At 41.9% G+C, this 17,841-nt stretch overlaps 1 protein-coding gene across 1 annotated transcript in view; it reads left to right on the top strand.

The window, feature by feature from the left end:
- The window catches only part of szt2 (SZT2, KICSTOR complex subunit), a 119,312-nt gene extending 103,738 nt beyond the window's left edge, over nt 1-15,574 (top strand). Inside the window, 8 exon segments of the mRNA XM_022759035.1 lie at nt 5,272-5,485; nt 6,500-6,677; nt 6,761-6,883; nt 7,138-7,241; nt 7,341-7,654; nt 11,859-11,969; nt 13,223-13,291; nt 13,376-15,574. Coding sequence (XP_022614756.1) covers nt 5,272-5,485; nt 6,500-6,677; nt 6,761-6,883; nt 7,138-7,241; nt 7,341-7,654; nt 11,859-11,969; nt 13,223-13,291; nt 13,376-13,519 — 1,257 coding nt within the window. The 3' untranslated portion in view covers nt 13,520-15,574.
- Nucleotides 15,575-17,841: the final 2,267 nt, after the last annotated feature.

Raw genomic sequence — 17,841 nt, 5'->3', positions numbered from 1 at the left:
AGAATCTTGAGAACCAGGCAGCGTCAAAGCACAGCACAAAGCACACTGCTTTCCTGCAGGGCCTCAGGCATGAGTGCTTACCAACTGTATTGACCATGTTGACTCATTTATTTATGCTACACAGTTGTCACTATTTTTACTATTAATTTGACTGTGATATTTTTTTTTTAAATAATCCAGCTATCATGACAGTGAATAACATTTATGTATGTGAAAAGACATTTTAAATATTTCTAGTATTTCTGACATAAATATATATTATCACTTTCTGTAACTTCCTGGTGCTGGGTGAATTTTTTTTTTAGTTTTCAGTTCAGATGCTTTTAAAATTCGACCGCCTGTGAGGATGAGATGGTGTTGCTCTCCAATAGTGACTCTTCATCTGGAAAGAAAATAACTCTAATACTAGTACTTTCACTGTTCAGGGTGTTATTCACACGATATCACTCTTCAGACTTCATCGCCTTCTCCAGTCCATACTTATTCATGCTGTGCATTCCCAGAGATGTATTTTTAAAAAAAGTGTACTGTACAAGAGACAAAGCTACAGAGCTGCCTGATCTCTGAGCAGGTGAAGTCATATATATGTAAGGAACAGCAAACTATTTATAAATAATTATAATACAGTATATTTATATATTATACATCCATGTGTCGATATGTGGACTGGAGGAGCTGGGGATTGAACCACTGACCTTCCAATTAGTGGGTGACCTGTTCTACCTCCGGAGCCACAGCCACAGAAATGTAATTGATTTCTGTGGTTCAATTGTTCCCATATTGATTCTTTACTTAAATCATCATCTGAACTGTGTTGGATGCTGGGTTTATAACAGTTGGGTAGTGTTTCATCACAGGGTAAGAAAGGTCCAGACTTTCACCTGGACATCTCTGATGTATCACTGACAGTGTAAACTATTACAGGAGAAGCCTGATATCTGCCTGGTTACACCAGCATTTATATGATATATTAAATGAAAATCTGTGGCAAACTCAGTTTCATTTCAATGGAGCTGCTCCACAGAAGGGAATTGGTTTGAAGACAGTTAGGGGTTAATTTGGGGCGGAGCCCACCAGAGCTGATCCCCACTTCCTGATATTCAAATCCCACAACTCGGTCTCCTTCAGCATCTCAGCATTCAGCTGCCAAACTTATGTGTCCAAACATCTGCTTTCAGACACTGTCTCACACTGACCAGGCACATGGCGATTGTCGGGTCCTCTTCTTGGACTGAGAGAAGGGCAGTGTGCATGTAACTTCATTAAAGATTCACAATCTTCTGATGTGGCATTGTGACATTACTGTAGCCTTAATAACCTGAATGTTTCTCTGAGCTGTTCCACAGATGTAAAAATGACATGTAGAAAATTCAACAACGACTGACCGAAGCGGCTAGTTTGAAATAAGAATGCTCCTGCGTGACTAGCATATTAGCATTTTTTACTTTAGTAACATACACTGTACATACAATATGTACATAAAACATACAGAACACACCAGCAAAACTTACTAGTATATAAACATCCATAGTAGTTCACCTGTTACACCCAGGACAGAACGTGTTGGTTTTCTTTTTGGCGCCCATGCTAACAGGTTAGGGCGTCTCAAAGCCTGGGTGTAGCGCTCAAGCCTCACAGCCGCTGAGCATCATCTAGAGATTCAGCATCTCACTGGCTCCCAGCAGAAACGGACAGAGAAAACATCTGTTGATACTGACATCATACCAGCAACATGACATAAACACCTTCCACTATAGTTTCAATGTCTAGACTGAATCTGAATGACATGGACATGAAGAAATATAAATATAATATGCAGACAGTGTCCTGGACATCAGCTATGTGAGAATGTCAAGTTAAAAGTATCATTATGCACATACAAAAATATACACACAAAGAAACACACAGCACCAACACTCACAGACAGCAACAGGCAGTAAGAGTTTGAGCTAGAGGTGAACACAAACCAAAGAAGCCTTGTTATTTCCACCAGCTCCCTCATTTTATTTCCATCTAATAGAAATTTCTATAAATTCCTGGGCTCTGGACCATCAGATCATCTCCATCAGAAAAGTTAGAATAATTTAAACTGTTATTTTGATATATATGTGAGGGTCATTTCTAATTGCAGTTACTGTTTATCTGTTGTCCTCATGTCCAAGTCAGAACCAGTGTTGAAGTGGGTTCTGATTGGATCCACTGTTACTTTGCCTTTCTGACCCTCCATTAACACAATATCAACGCTGCTGTGTGACATGAGAAACAGTATGGACAAGTTCAGCCATTAAATACTGCTCCTTCATTAACAGCACTAACAACAGCTGAGCTCCTCCTGTTCTGAGTGTCAGACTGTGAAAACGCTCAATGATGAGATAGTGTTGAATGTTGAAATGTAGTAGCACAAGAACAGAAGAGTCATAAGGTCAGTAAATTTCTATTCTGTTAACAATAACTAACATTGGCCACAATAAACTACTGGTCAACCATCATATCTGAGTCAAATCTGAGCCACATCTGAGCTACATCTGGGCCAAAACCAGTCTCCCAAACGACATGATATGGATTCATGCAGCATGTCAAACAGTATTCATGTGTTGTAAAAAAGGCCAAATCATATTTTATGATAAACATTAGAGTCACACATCCGTCAGCTGACATGTAGCATTGTCAATATATTATTAGTTTTTTTTCTAATAAAAGCCAACCACTGGCTGTATATTAAAATGCATTTATAATGAAACATACGCTATAGGAAGCAGTGGGGCTCCTGCTGTGACGATGCACAGGTAAAACAAGGTGAGGGTATGGTCCACAACTCAATGAAAGTATGAAATATGTACAGGCATTGTAAATGTGTGTGTATGCAATGTGTGTCTCATTGGATTTGTGCAGATGGAAAAGGTTTGACTCCTGTAGGATCTCTTCAGTCCTCTTTCTCATCCGTCTGTATGTCTGTATGTCTGCCTAGTCCCACCCCATGTCATCTCTCCATCAGGGCAGCCTCCTCACCAAACCTCGTTGCAAGCCGTTTCCAGATGCCACCCCAGTATCTGACTGTGCGGTATGTCCCAGCCATTCTCAAGGGAGGGGTGTCTCATTCCAATCAGGCGTCAACCCTCCCTGCCGCTCTGCTTGCTGCCATCAGTCCTGGTCTCTTCCTTTCTAAACCTACATGCCTGTCTTTTTGTCTCTTTGGGAATGAATGGGTTTCAGTGTTTAATGAAGTCTGCTTTCAAACCTGTGGGAGCTGCAGTATCAAGTATCAGGTCTGGTTGGATGTAGGGTCTCAAAGACTGGTTTTACTTTTGTCAGGTAATAAAGAATTTCATCAGTTTTTTTGAAGTTCAAGGTTCAAGGCCTGAGTCAAGCTCCCCTTTGATTACCTTTTCCTCCTTGACTTTCAACAGGCTGTCCATCTCCGTGCTTGCGGGTTTGGGTGTCATGGGTGTCTCAGCTTGTGATTTTCTTAGTGTCAATGCAACCACTGTTGTCCCCTCTGCCCTTTCTTTGACAGTCTGACACTGTTTCCTCTTGCATCTTAGCAGGGGAGTAAGTGGAGCGAGGACTTTCCTCCTGGCCCTTGGTTTTTCCTGCACTGAATTGATTCAAATCCTAATGAAGTGATAGAGATCATTCTATGTTAATGACTGATGAGGAGTTCCCCAGGGTTCAGTCATAGTACTTTTGCTTAATCTAGGGATGTAGAGAAGAGGCCCTGAGTGAGAGCAAGTCAGTGATTGGATGTACTAAAAGAAGGACAGAGGTCAGTAACCTTAAATCCTGAAGCTACCTGAAGACACTGAGGTCATTTGTGCAATGTGAAGGGAGCTACCACTTCTGATTGCAAACATACATACTGGGGATAGTTAATGTAAAACAGATTTCACAATCTTATCACAGACCAAACACTGTTTCACATCAGGAAAAAAATAGATACATGTGTTTTTCAGGCATTTCATATGTAACCAGCTGTGCATATGAAATATAATATGTAACATTATTTATAATGTATGTCATATTTCATAACTTGGACTAATGGCCTCTGTATTTCTAAAATCCATGAAGACAATCTACCTCTTACCACCTTAAAAATGTGGTAAGAGTCTCAGAAATTATGTTTAGAGGTGTCAGATAGTTTAAGTCAGTTGCAGTTGCTCATGCCAGAAGCACTCAATGTTTGTATGTGTATAAAATACATCTTTAATTATTCCTGTTTGTCCAGGACAGAGAATGCAGGGCTACAACCTCAAAGTGAAACATCTCTCTCCTATCATGACTCTTCTTGTCTTTTTTCAATCAACCTGCTTTGTGTACTCTCTTCTTCCTTGATGACCTCATGATTACAGCTTCAACCATCAATGTAGCCACTGTCATTAATTCCTCTTCCACTGAGGGAGGCAGGAGACGAACTGCAGCCCCATGACTCAACCTAACCACTCGCTCTTGTCAAAGTTACACAGGGTGTTTAATTAGCTAGAAGATGAAACCTTTGGGATAACAGGTTAGGAAATAATAAGTGTTAGCTCGATAGTCTTGAGCCCACACAGAGGAGATGTAGTCCCAGTGGCTTCCTGTCTCCACAGAGAGCAGGCTAAAAGGTCACACTTAATTTGTCTGGCAGACTGCAGGAACACCATCAGGGAGAGAGAAGTTAATGTTCATCTTTTCATACAGAATATTCTTCCTCTTTCTTGTCTCTGTGGTGAGGGGACTGATAAACGTCTTCTGCCCTTTTGGTTTCTGGACAAGTGTTGAGGCGGGAAAAGGTTCCAGACAATGACACAGATGAAAGTTTCCTCAGCTACAGAGAGCTGGTACTTTGTTCTTGGCTGATGGTGCTGTCTGTTCCAGATGAAAGTGAAGCAGTGAAACACTGTAAACTTGTATTGTGCTGTAAGAAATGTAATGAATGGCACAGCGGAGCCTCTCACTGCAGCCATTTGCATTTGCAATTAATGCTTTTGTCAGCCGCCTTTTGATTGTGGATTTAATTAAATAAGATACAATTATGAAGCAGACTGATATGAAAGATGCTGACAAAAGGCTCTCACCAGAGGGCAGAAGGAGTCACTGAGCAGCAGCTCAAAGCTAGGAGCAGCTGGAACAGCAAGGTGTCCTATTCATATGCAAAGCAGAGCACAGATAAGCACTGAGAGGACATCCTGCTCATCTCACAGTGACTGCTGTAATGAAAAAAGACCTGAGTGTGGAGGTAGAGTATGTCTGAAGACACTGTGTGCTGGTAATGTCTGTGTCTGCCCTCTGTTGTAGCTCTCCATGCTCTTCACTGAGGAGTGTGATAAGGTGCGGGACCTGATGCACGTTCACTCCTTCAGCTATGACTTCCACTTGCGAGTGGTTCACCAGTACTTGGTTGGCTGCCACATGACGCTGCGCCAGGGCTACCAGCTGACTGACTTCCTGGATGACTTCATCTCCCATCACCCGGACATTCCCAAGTTCGGCCGCAACCACGTCTTCCAAGGTGACTTTAAGTCTCTTCAAAGGAATGAGAAAACTATCATCAGAGAACCATGTCATTAACTCGGTGGCTAAGTCAGTTATTGGTGTTATAATCTGCTGTTATACACAACCAACTGTATGTTTTTCTTATGAGTCAACAAGTACACACCCAACTGAACACAGATCAAGATCCATTTCACTAACACACTCACACTGGCTTCCCCTAAGTTCAGGCCTTTCACATTGGCTCTTATCAGAAGTAGATTGTCCATTTAAGAGAAGCTTCTATCATTAAACATCAATCTGTTACCAGACACCACTAAAGTAATGTACCCAGAGTAAACAGGTTCCTGTTGTTCAGTTTTAGCCCTGCTCTCTGACAGGTAACTCCCACATTTAGAACCAAAGACTCAGAATGAGACTCAGACATGCTGAAGTTGTTTTTGGCATAAAAAAATAACATAAGGCCTGTATAGATCTTTTGTTTGGAAAACACACTAAAACACTTTGCATAGACAGTCAGAAGACAAACAGTGTGTAGTGTGTGGAGGCTGAGTGAAGACTGAGTTCAGTTCAGACCAGCAGCTGAGGTGGTGCTGCTAGATGGGACAGTGTAGTTAGAAGATTATACACTGTGTCTGGTATCAGTGTTGCAGTTAAAATCATTGTTGTAAAGACATTGTTTGCACCACAACATGATTTTCATACATTCCTCAGTGACCTTAAAAAACATTTCTGCTCTCCGGGCTGAGTCTAACAGTAAACGGTGCAAAAACCCTGCACATTACCATCACGTGCATTAAAGTCTCAAAGCCTCAGGCTTCCACCCATCTGTCCACATCTCAGTCCTGATAAAGTTAATCTGCTTCAGACCATGTTTAGAAGAAAGATTCAGTTCCCACAGCAGTACTTTGGTTTGAGGACATTTATATGTTTTAATTCTTTAATTCGTTCAAAAATATTGATCAACACATAAGAGTTAATTGAAGAAGTGAGAAAAGTTAGATTCTTGAGCCTTTGTCCCTGTATACATTAGGGAGCTTCTCCATCTCCACCGGGATGATAACGGCTCACCAGCTCTACAACTACATCACTGACCATGCCAGCACCTACAGCATGAAGCCGCTGCGCATGTCCAAGACTGCAGTCACCACCGACAACAAGAAAGGGACACCTGACCTCCATGAGTACGCTCTGGTGGCTCTGTGGAACAGGTACACACACCTCTGGATAACAGAGTCAATCTGTGCTCCTACATGAGCCGCTTCCTTCAACCTGCGTCTCCTTCCTGCTTTAGTTCTGGCTCTTACAAGGATCTGGAGGGTCTGCATCACCATGACGACTTTGATGTATCCCTGGTGGTGTGCCATAATGCTGCTCCATTTGAGGAGCAGTCAGACGGGGAGAGGCATTTACTGAGGTAAGAAGATCTGATAAAACAGAGCACATTACTACTGTAACTCTCTGTAACACACTCTTCATCACTCTTCAGTGGTGTGCACTGTTTGGATGCAACATATGCAGGGTGTATTTTACACTTTGTTGGCCCCTGGTTGTTACTAACCGGCCGGCACACACATACAGATATAAAAGGTTATTATATGTGTCAGGCTGTAATCTCTGTTCTGCAGTAGAAGTAAAGGCCCTTCTGAATCCTCCCATACCTGTGTGTAGGCTGCGATTCTATGTGATCATGACCAGTCAGAGGGAGCTCTTCCCCCGCCTCACTGCTGACATGCGTCGTTTTAAGAAGCTACCACAGATCCACCGTGAACCTGGTGAGCTGAGTGGTCGGCTGCCCCCGGATCGAACGGAGGCGTGCGGGTCACGTGGGGCTGAGCAGGACCTCTGGGAGGAAACGTCGTCCGAAGCCGCAGTCACCTCGGGCCCCAGTGATGGGAATGAGTTTTACCCTCTGGCAAGGGGTGGTCCAGAAGCTCAGGGGCTGTTCTACCCGTCCCCTGTGTTCCCTCTGCTCAACAACGAGGTGGCGTCAGCCCGCAGGCAGATCCAGGCCAGCGTGGAGCAGGCCATGGGTCACTGCCGCAGGGACAACCTGTGGAGGAGACTGTTCCATGGAGAACACCTGGCTCTGGACAAACTGAAGCTGACCAAGCTGTCATTCAACGAGCTGGAGGAGCTCCTGGAGTCTGTGCAGAGTCGCTCGGTGGGGGAGATCGACCCACAACTGGTAAGGTGGCAGGTAAACTGTCAGAATAATTTCAGGGTAAATTTGGTTGATTAGTGCCACGGGTGTTCAGCTCCGAGGCATCTATTAATATTCCTTCGGGCTTATTATTCTTCCGCCAAATTTCAGCGCGTAACTCTTCCCGCAGCTTTGAGAAAACCCCAGTAAAATATACATCAAAACGTGCGTCTTGATCCCGAAAGGGGTGCTATGACTTTTGGTGTTAAAATTCCAATTTTTCCCAAAGTTATTCCCAAAAAACTGGGAATAAATAATGCATTAGGAATGCATTGGAATTTTCTTTAGAAACCCACAAAATTTCACCTTTTTTCAACAAAATCTCACCTTTTTTCTGAGTCACCCAGCTCTCTCATACCTGCATGTAGAAATGTGATTCAAACTATAAAACGGAGGAAAACTTCTGCTCTCTCAAAAACATAGGAACTGTTTTTACTTAATCACTTTTTCTTTAAAGTTAGAGTGACAGCATCAGTTGGCTAGAGTGCGTGAAGCAGTAAAAAATAACCTTTATTTTTATTTTTAACTCGAGCTCACGGCCAAATCGTAAAAAGGAGACAAATAATTCTTTCTGAAAATGTAGACATAGTGGTTGGGATTCATAAAATGTAACTTTGACAGGCAGGGTCTGCACAAAATTTAAACAGGGGTGCCGAGTCCGGCAGCAATACCTGTCTCACTCTCATTGACACCTAATGTAATCGTCTTTTTTTTTTTTTCAAAAGAATCTCACTCTGTCTTCGCACTGAGCTTACTCACTCATTTTAAGGAATATCTGAATAAAATAGAGACTGTAAGAAACTTCTGGCTTCAGTGTCTGTCACGGTGTTTTCGGTTTTTGAAAAGAAGTAACGGTTTTCTCATAATTTGCAATTGTTTTAAGCCATGTAGAAGCCAAATTCTGGGCAGATTTTCACATTGCCATGGCAACGGCAGCTCCTGACCTGTGTGCGTGTGTGCGTGCCTAGCAACCAGATAACCAACTCTCCAAGCTCCGCTAGCTTTACATTAGCCGCATGTTAGGTCTTAAATTACATTTAGTTAGGTCTTAAATATGTAAGTCCATTTACTGCTTCCTTTGTTGCTTCTCTTTTTGTTTTGTTAAATGAGTGAAGTTGTGACGGTCTCCGCTGAGACAGAGGAGAGGAGAAGCTGTCACTTCTAGTCGCGTTGCTCTCCTCGCCAGTAATGTTAAATTTAGCACTGAAAAAAACATAATAGTGGTAATTTAAATAGCGGTTCATGGGATTTATTAACCCTCAGGGGTCCCTCTGTCCTTTTTTGGACATTTTCTTCACTTTTCTTTTTTGATTTGCTGATCATTTTGGCTGTGTTACAGCTGAAGGTATGGATTTCTGCAAGAAAGTGTCTTTTTTGACATATTTTTAAAATCTAATGTCAGTTACTGTTACAGGTCTATTATACACTGGTAACACATTTTGTACCCTCTGGGGTTCCTCGCGTCCAAAAAAGGACACACAAAGAAAATGCTATAAAATCATCATATATCAATATTTTTTTCTGCTTTTTTTTGCATACATCTCTTAAACCACTTCAGTTCTGCTCAAACCTACCAAATGTTTATTAGTTTTCAGGATTTTAACCCTTTAAATGCCAGTTTGAAGACATGTTGCCTCTTGTTTTATTAAAAAAAACAACACAGAATATGAGATATTTCCTACATAATACATGATGGAGGGATGTGACATTGTTTTATATCAGAGTCTTTTATATCAAGACATTTCTCAAAACCAGAATATGATCAGGGTGACTTTTGAACACTGGAAATAAATCATGTACTCATCCCAGCAGTAGCCCCCGTGGCACTCAAAATTTCCCTGGAATTTTCTAGTTACAACTATTGTTTTACATTTTTCTGGTAATAAAAACACTTTATTCACCAAGTTCATTGCTGAGATCTGAGCAGCCGGATGATCTGGTCGGAAATAAACCTCTATATGAGCTACACTGACTTTTAACCTGTTAACCCGAATGGAAACATTGCCCAGTGTGTCTGTTGCAAACATCAGTCACAGTTTACACCCACTTCCTGCTTCAACTTTGACCCTTTGAGGTGGAACACAGTTACTGTCAGAAGTCAGAAGAAAGTTTCAAGTCTTGGCTATAAATGATATAACGATCCAAAACTCATGGTCTGAAGAATGTGGCATGTCCATGTCTTTTTTGCTAGTGAAAAAACAGTCTCTGCTCCAGGCACATGGTTAGAAAGAGTTGTATTTAATCTCTTAATTATTCAAGGGAGTTTTTTGGGCGTAACATCAAATAAACCAATCAGTGCAACTCCCTTTAAAAGCCAGGTGCGCTTGCACCTCGGCATATTGCTATTATAATGGTTCAGTGTTTCACACAGAGTTAGATTCTGTTTTTTGTCACATATTGTGCCTGACCAGTGACCCCAGTCCTGACCAGTGAGTTCAATGCTGACACAGGCAGCAGATCTGTGACACGTTTTGCACCCGTCTATGTTGACACATATTACTCTGCTCATAATGTCCCTTAAAATAACATTGAACTGTGCTACTGACTTCAGACCAGGTTTTTGTTGGTCAATCACTTTCTGCTACCTCAAGTTGGCAATGCCCCAACAATGATCCTCACCACACCTCATTTTAGGAGCATGTAAGTGTATTTACTGTTTAAACAATGTGGATGCTGGACGGGAAAAGGACAACTGTGTCGTTCTGAAACTAGTAATGACACTTGCATTACGCTTTGCGCTGGGTGCAAGATAGGGCCCTAAGATCCACGTTAATGGTCATATATATGTATTCACTGCCACTAGATGTCGCACTAGACCATCTCAGACCAGAACTAATGGGTCCCTCCCTTCTTGTTCTGAGTCAATAACAACTGAATAGTTACTGTGTGGAAACAATTTAGCTATAATATCAGCCCACGCTAGCATTGACAGCTCCACAGCAATTGTAACTGTCAGCCAGCTAGCGATAGCAACATTTGCTGAACTCATTCATAATAGCTAACATTAACAAAGAACAGACACACAGAGAGGGTGTGTGGCTTTGTTCTCTGCTCAGAGCTATATCACTAAAAACTACCCTACACTATATACACTATATCTTTACATAGAGAACAGTTGTTTGCTGCTGTGTTATTGTTTAAAATCTCACATATATAATCTATAAGACCATTAAGCCCTTAGTCAAGATCACCAAGTCCCAAGTCAAGTAGTAAACATTGTGTTTCGTCCTAATTATTTGTCCTTCTGCTGATGTGTGAGCCAAACGCACCTCTCTCTGCTGTCAGACATTGACTTCATTTTTTTATAACATCATTTTTCATGTTTGAGCGTTACAGGTTATTAGATCATTTTGTGTCAGTGGCTAAAGTCCAAGTAAAGTCATGAGTCATAGGTGTTAAAGTCAAAGTGATAGATTTTTAAAATATACTAGACATGGCAATAGCCAGGGGATTAATGCTTCATTGGTTATCACTACATTATAATATTAGTACTCAGTGCTCATGGGTCAGACCACACATCTCTAAACTCCACCTTCATTTCCATCTCAACTACACTCCTGTACAGTTTGGTGGTATCTTGCAGGTTGTGATGCTATCAAGGTGACATCTGTCCAGACACACAGACATAGAAACACCTCAAAACCACTTCTGTGCCAGTTCCTGTTACTGTAGGAAAAGACATACACACACACGCACACGCTGTTGCAGCTGGTAAATATGAGAAGCAGGAAGATCCACAGATCTAACTGAAAGGAACTACTTGCTACTGAAGAAAAAAAACTTCCATATCAACCATCAGCCAGAGAAATACCACAAGAGGGAAGTGAGAAGACTTTTTAATGTAATTTGCATGAACTGTAAAAAAAAAAATAGAGGCGGACATAACAACAGGAGCACCGTTCAGTGTAACACCACAGTCTGCAGCTTCACAGAGGAGCAGAGATTTGAGTTGTATTGATGGTGTATTGTATAGTTGAAATCCTCCACAACAGTGACTGCCATCAGTAGATGTTTAATGATGATTTATTCATTAAAGAGAAGGAGATTCATCAATAAAAAAGCTTTTATATGTATCAGCTGTAATATTTTAACTGGATGTGTCAGTGCAGTAGAGTGAAACTCTTCAGATGTAGTTCATGATGAATGACTGGCGGTTGTTATGATGACAGTGTGTGATGTGTTACTGCAGGACTGCTTTCTGACCATGAGTCCAGCCTGGTACCAGAGTCTGATCAAAGTCCTGCTGAACCGCTTCCCTCAGAGCTGCAGACACTTCGACGATAACAGCATCCAGTACCTGGTGAGGGGCTGCTCTTTACTTCCACTCATGAAGCTAACTGGTGTTTTCTGTTTTTCATTGGGCCTTAGGTTTTTCTGGATCCTGTGAAACATGGGATCAGTTCAATTCATTTCAAAACTGAGAGCTGAAATGTTTAAGTGTAAAATTATTTTATCTTGAAGGGGATCATGTTGATGGATCCTTCAGTTTATGAGACGACTCATTCCATTAGTGAGTGAGTAACAGTAGATAGAGACTGACAAACTATGAGCACAACGTCACCTATGACTCTGTTAACAGTTTTATTAGCTGCATCTTTTTTGGTCAAATCTAAGCTTCTGGTTCAAAGGCAGATGTATGGTGAGTATTTATGATCCAGTTTGGATCAATTCAGGGACTATGGAGTTATTCTTTATATGACAGTGAAAATGACAGTTAGGGATGGGTATCGTTAAGAATTTAACGGTACTACTAATTTCATCGATACCACTAATCGATCAGGAATTTCAGCGGTACTTTTGCAAGAAAAAAACAAAATAAATGAAGAACAGAATTAACATTGCTTATTTTCTCATGCATTGCTTAACAAACGAACAAAGAACATGCCCATAGCAATCAGATGGCTATTGGTTATGGCTAGGTGGCTCCAGGCTCCAGGCTGCAACATACAGAACACACATGACACAACGACGGATGAACTACAAGCTAGTTGGTCGAAAACTGTAAACTGTACACTATTCCGTCTGTGTGTAACAGACTTTTACTGGATGCTTCCAGAGATCGCTCATGTTTCCACTCTCACATGCAAAAGTCTGAACCACACTAAAAAACATTTAGCTCTCTCTGAAGCAGGGTCTGTGTCTCGGTGCTGCACTGTGCTCTGGCACACACAGAGAGAGAGAGAGAGAGTTGCAATAATAAACAGGAAATCTATTTTCATAATTTCTCAAGTACTGAAAGCAAAACCGATAACGCTGGAGCTTATCAATACTCTGGTCTTTAAAAATTTAGCCCCAGGGCCCGTTTGAAACCGGGTTTTGGTACCTGTCCCTAATGACAGTAAATGTGGTAGGCCAGTGACATGCAGTAAATGGTCCAGTTGGCCAGGAGTCGACCTAGGGACCTGCTGCTCAGGGCATTTTACCACTCGGCCATCAGGTCATTTACTACTGTCAGTGTTTTAACATTTGACCTGTGTTTTTACTGTTAAACATGGTAAAGGATCTTCACTTTTAAAATCTAATCTGTCTCCATTGTGTTTGATCTTGTTACAGGCTGTTCTGAACCAAAAGTTCACAGACTGCTTTGTTTTGGTGTTTCTGGACAGCCAAGCTGGAAAAACAGTATGTTCTTACACCTGTATGATTAATATTGTTAATATACTGTAGTTGTACAGACGGCTCAGCTGTGTATTTTCTTCCCTACAGAGTCTGAAGGTGGTGTTTCGGGAGCCGCTGCCGTCACAGCCACAGGCCAGCAGCAGCCCTCCTCCACAGCTGGTGTCCATGTATCATCACCTGGAGTCTGTCATCAACACCGCCTGCTACAACCTCTGGACAGGACTGTTATAGAGCTGATCAGACTGTCATGTGACCACAATCGACACATAGAAACAGGAAGCAACAGGAAAACTGAAGACAATAGGCTTCTGGGATGCTTCTTGCTTGCAGTTCTCCTGAGCTGCTTTGTTGCTGTGATAGAGGAGGAGATGGGTGACGTTACTGTGTTTATGCACCTACACATTTATACTACACATGATGCAGCAAATGCCTCAAGCCAGTCAGAAAAAAACTAAATTACTCCTAACTGTGTCAGTCTTAATCCTCTGATGTACTTGCTTTTTACTACAGCCACCATCACCACACTGTGATTGGCTCACAGTGATGACCTCACAGTGATCTAAGCCTGAACACATGTAAATACTCCTCTCTCTACAGCTGCATATCTGCTCTGTTAAACAGCAAGTACATCACAAGTATTAGGGCAGTGCTTGACCACACTGTTGTTCCCTCACATTGAACTAACACTGAACCCTGGTTGGTTTCATCCCTTGATGGTTCCAATAAAGTTTATTCAAACAAGAATACATCCTCAAAAATGTTGACAAAGGACAAAGACAGCAGCCTTGGTCAGGACACTTCACTAGTTTATGAGGAATTAGGAGATGGGAACAAACTGCTGACAGTCAGAAATCCAATCAGCTGTCCATCGATCATTCAGGTGAATAGTGGGGCGTCATGACCCCCCCACCCCACCCAACTCCGATATTGGATGTCAAACTACTACAGTTGCTTCGAGGGCGGGGGGCAATCAGGGTTAAAGTCAGGTTTCATCTGTACGATATCTACTCAGCGGCCACGTTTATTGAGAGATCCTCTGATTAATCAGAGCAGCACATCACAGTAACGAGTTTTTACACACTGAGAAAAAATAAAGGAGTGGAGTTTTCAGGGATCAGGACTGTTTGAAGACCTTTAGCACAGGTTGGAAAGCGGAACAGAGGTGTCCATCTCTCTGGTATCTGATCCTCAGCAAAATACTTCCAGACTGTGGATGAGGCCCTGGAGGAGGGTCCTGGTCCTTTAATGCTGTGCTGTGACACAGACTCTGATGAATTGATGGATCAGGGTCTGTTGAGGTTTTTACCAGTAGAGAAAACAACACTTCTGTATTTATTTATTTTTTCTCATTTGTGACTGACAAACATTTTAAGAGTATGCCAGCTGTTTGGATTTACTCAGTCTGATGTTTCATGCTGAAATGCATCATCATCATCATCATCATCAGTAGTCATAAACAACCAACAACCCCTTCCTGGTTGTAAACCTGCACAAGTCTCAGACAGTTTCCTCGGTTCTTGTGCCTTCTAATAGTATTTTGCTGGCTCTTCAAACCACATCAGTGTTTTAGAGGCGTGAGAGACAGCTGAGGTGTCAGTGCAGAGTGGGAGGGCCTTTATGTTTATATCTCCAACAGTATCAGACCTGCTCCTCTCTTAAAGCCCACTGCCATATCTGGTGCCCTGAAGTGCCTTCCTCTGTTCATTTCTCCTTTTTTAAAAAACCTTTTAAGTGATACTGTTGTCATTCCATCAGCTCTGCACAGAGGATCTTTGGAAACACAGTGAAAGTGCCTGAGTCAGTCTGGATAAATGTGACTAAAATTGCCTTCCATAAGCAGGAAAATTAGTCATATTAACTTTGATGATTTGCATATTGGCATGCCACATCATCAGCATTTCCACAGCACGCTGAGGGTGATGAGTTTGACTTGTCATGTGTGGGTGGTAATCATACCTCCAGTTTACAAGAGGGCATGAAGCCAGTGTCACTACATCACCACAAACATGAAGGCTTGATATGGCAGTATCTTCATTAGTGACAGGCCTCACAGCTCTGCACACAAACCAAACACGTCTAAACCTCTGTGGATGTAAAATGAAAAAATGTTGAATTCAGTCTGAATGTTAAACACTGGAAATGTGACCTGGAAATAGTTACCCCTTAGCATTTTTACACTGTACATAAACACTGCATTGTCTCTAACTGTATCATGTATATGATGTATATACAGAACACTTTATACAGTACGTAAAATGCTAAATAAACTAGTGGGATAAATGAGAATGTGATGAATCATTCTTACATCAACTCAAACTGCTCATTATTATTACTTCAATTCCACTGGCCGAGCTTGGCCATGAAAACACTAATGAGCATGTGCACAACACTAAAGTAAACAAGGAAGTGAACAATGTTTTGGCATATGCACGTCTCTACCATAGACTGTAAATAAAGATGGACATAGACTTCGGTGAATGCCAGGTTGTGGCAAGCATATACGCTCACACACCAGTCACTCAAAGAGGCCACAACACGTGTGGCCTCTTTGAGTAGAAGTTAAAGTTCCTCCAGTCATGTTTTAAACTCTAAAATCCTCTGCTATGATTCACATTTTAATCATCTCCATTTGCTTCTTGATTGAAACATCTGGATCAGGCCTTGACCCCTGCCCACCACCTGCTTGCCCTAGGTTGACAGGTGAAAGAGCACAGAGTATCAAGATGGTTAGAGGAGGAAACATCAGAGAGACCACATGTTTGAGCCTCAGTCAGACCCAGACTCAGATGAGGAGTCTGTTGAGACCAAAATCAGAGACTAGCAGATTCATCAGAATGGTTAGCGTAGTTAGCATCTTTTATTATGTGCCTGCAATGCAACAGCATTGAAGGCATATATTGTTCTGCGTAATTATTTGTGTGAATGCCTCAGCATTTTTCATTCTTCCTTACTTTTTCGTACAAAAACCATTCAACTATCAAAATGTTCAGCTTGTTCTGTAGATTATCGGATGTGTATATATATATATATATATATATATATATATATGTAGGAGCCATATATTGTTTTGATCGGTTGTTCTGTGTTTGGTTTTGTCTTGTTGTCATGGGGATTCATGCATCTGCTGCAGAGAGGAACACAACTAACAGCTGTGATCAGTTATATTTTTTGGAACAACACACAAAGGGTCATGCTAAGGAGCTTGTAAGAAGCTGTCAACACATATATCCAGAACGAGGATATGCAAAAGCCAAAGCTTTATTAAAGGAGCAGTTCGGGAACGAACAAAAGGTCGCCTCTGCTTACCTGGATAAAGCCCTCTCTTGGCCTCCAATTAAAGCAGAGGATGTGAAGGTTCTGCAGGACTACAGTCTCTTCCTTAGAGGCTGCTGTAATGCCATGGAGGATGTACAGTATCTTTCAGATATGGATATGCCTTCCAACATGTTGAGCATCATTAAAAAGCTGCCTTACAAACTCAGAGATAGGTGGAGGAATCATGCCTGTGAGCTACAGGAACGACATAACCGGAGAGTTAAGTTCACAGATATTGCTAACTTCATTGAAAGACAGGTGAAAATTTTGACAGATCCTGTGTTTAGCAATATACAAGACTCTCAATCAATAATCATAAGTAACAGAACAAACAAACCCAAGTCACAGTTTCGTCCTGGACACAAGGGGAGCAGTTTTGCTACCAATGTAAGCCCTGTGGAGAACAAATATCAGTCTGTAAGGGAAGAAAAGGAAATCAAACAAACAGGAAGGAAAGCATGCATCTGCTGTGGAGGAGGACACACATTAGATGTATGTGTACAGATGGGAAAAATGGTTCATGAGATGAAGATAGGCTTCTTGAAGGAAAATGGCATCTGCTTTGGTTGTTTGTGCACAGGGCACATCAGTAGAGATTGCCGTAAAAGGATTTCCTGCTCAAAGTGTAGCCTTAGACATCCCACTGTACTTCATAAGGAACCTGTTAAAGATTCTGAGCGGATGGAGAGGAGCCCAGGGCCGCATGTTGACAACACACTGGTGTCAAGTGGTCTTACAGGGGCTGGAGATCAGGACTGCAAACTGCCCATTGTTCCGGTCCAGGTTAAATCTAAAAAGGGAACCAAAACTGTCATCACTTATGCTTTCTTGGATCAGGGGAGTACTGCTGTGTTTTGCACTGAGAGCTTAATGCACAAGCTCCATCTCACAGGGAGGAATGGACGCATTCTCCTTCGAACCATGGGCCAGGAGAAAGTCGTAAGCAGCAACATCGTGTCAGGATTGGAGGTTGCAGCACTGGAGGGGGACAATTTTCTTGAGCTTCCAAGAGTTTACACGCAAGAGTCCATGCCTGTGAACAGAGGAAATATTCCCACAGAAAGGGATATTAAACATTGGTCACATCTGAAACACATTTGCTTACCTCAGATTGATGCAGGAATTGAGCAACTTATAGGAACCAATGTTCCTAAACCACTGGAACCACTGGAAGTGGTGTGTAGCGTAAATGATGGACCATATGCGATCCGAACTTTGTTGGGCTGGACTGTCAATGG

The sequence above is a fragment of the Seriola dumerili genome, unplaced genomic scaffold, assembly GCF_002260705.1.
Source record: "Seriola dumerili isolate Sdu_G_001 unplaced genomic scaffold, Sdu_1.0 BDQW01000319.1, whole genome shotgun sequence".
In the NCBI taxonomy this organism is placed as follows: Eukaryota; Metazoa; Chordata; class Actinopteri; order Carangiformes; family Carangidae; genus Seriola; species Seriola dumerili.
This window is presented reverse-complemented; position numbering and strand designations above follow the sequence as displayed.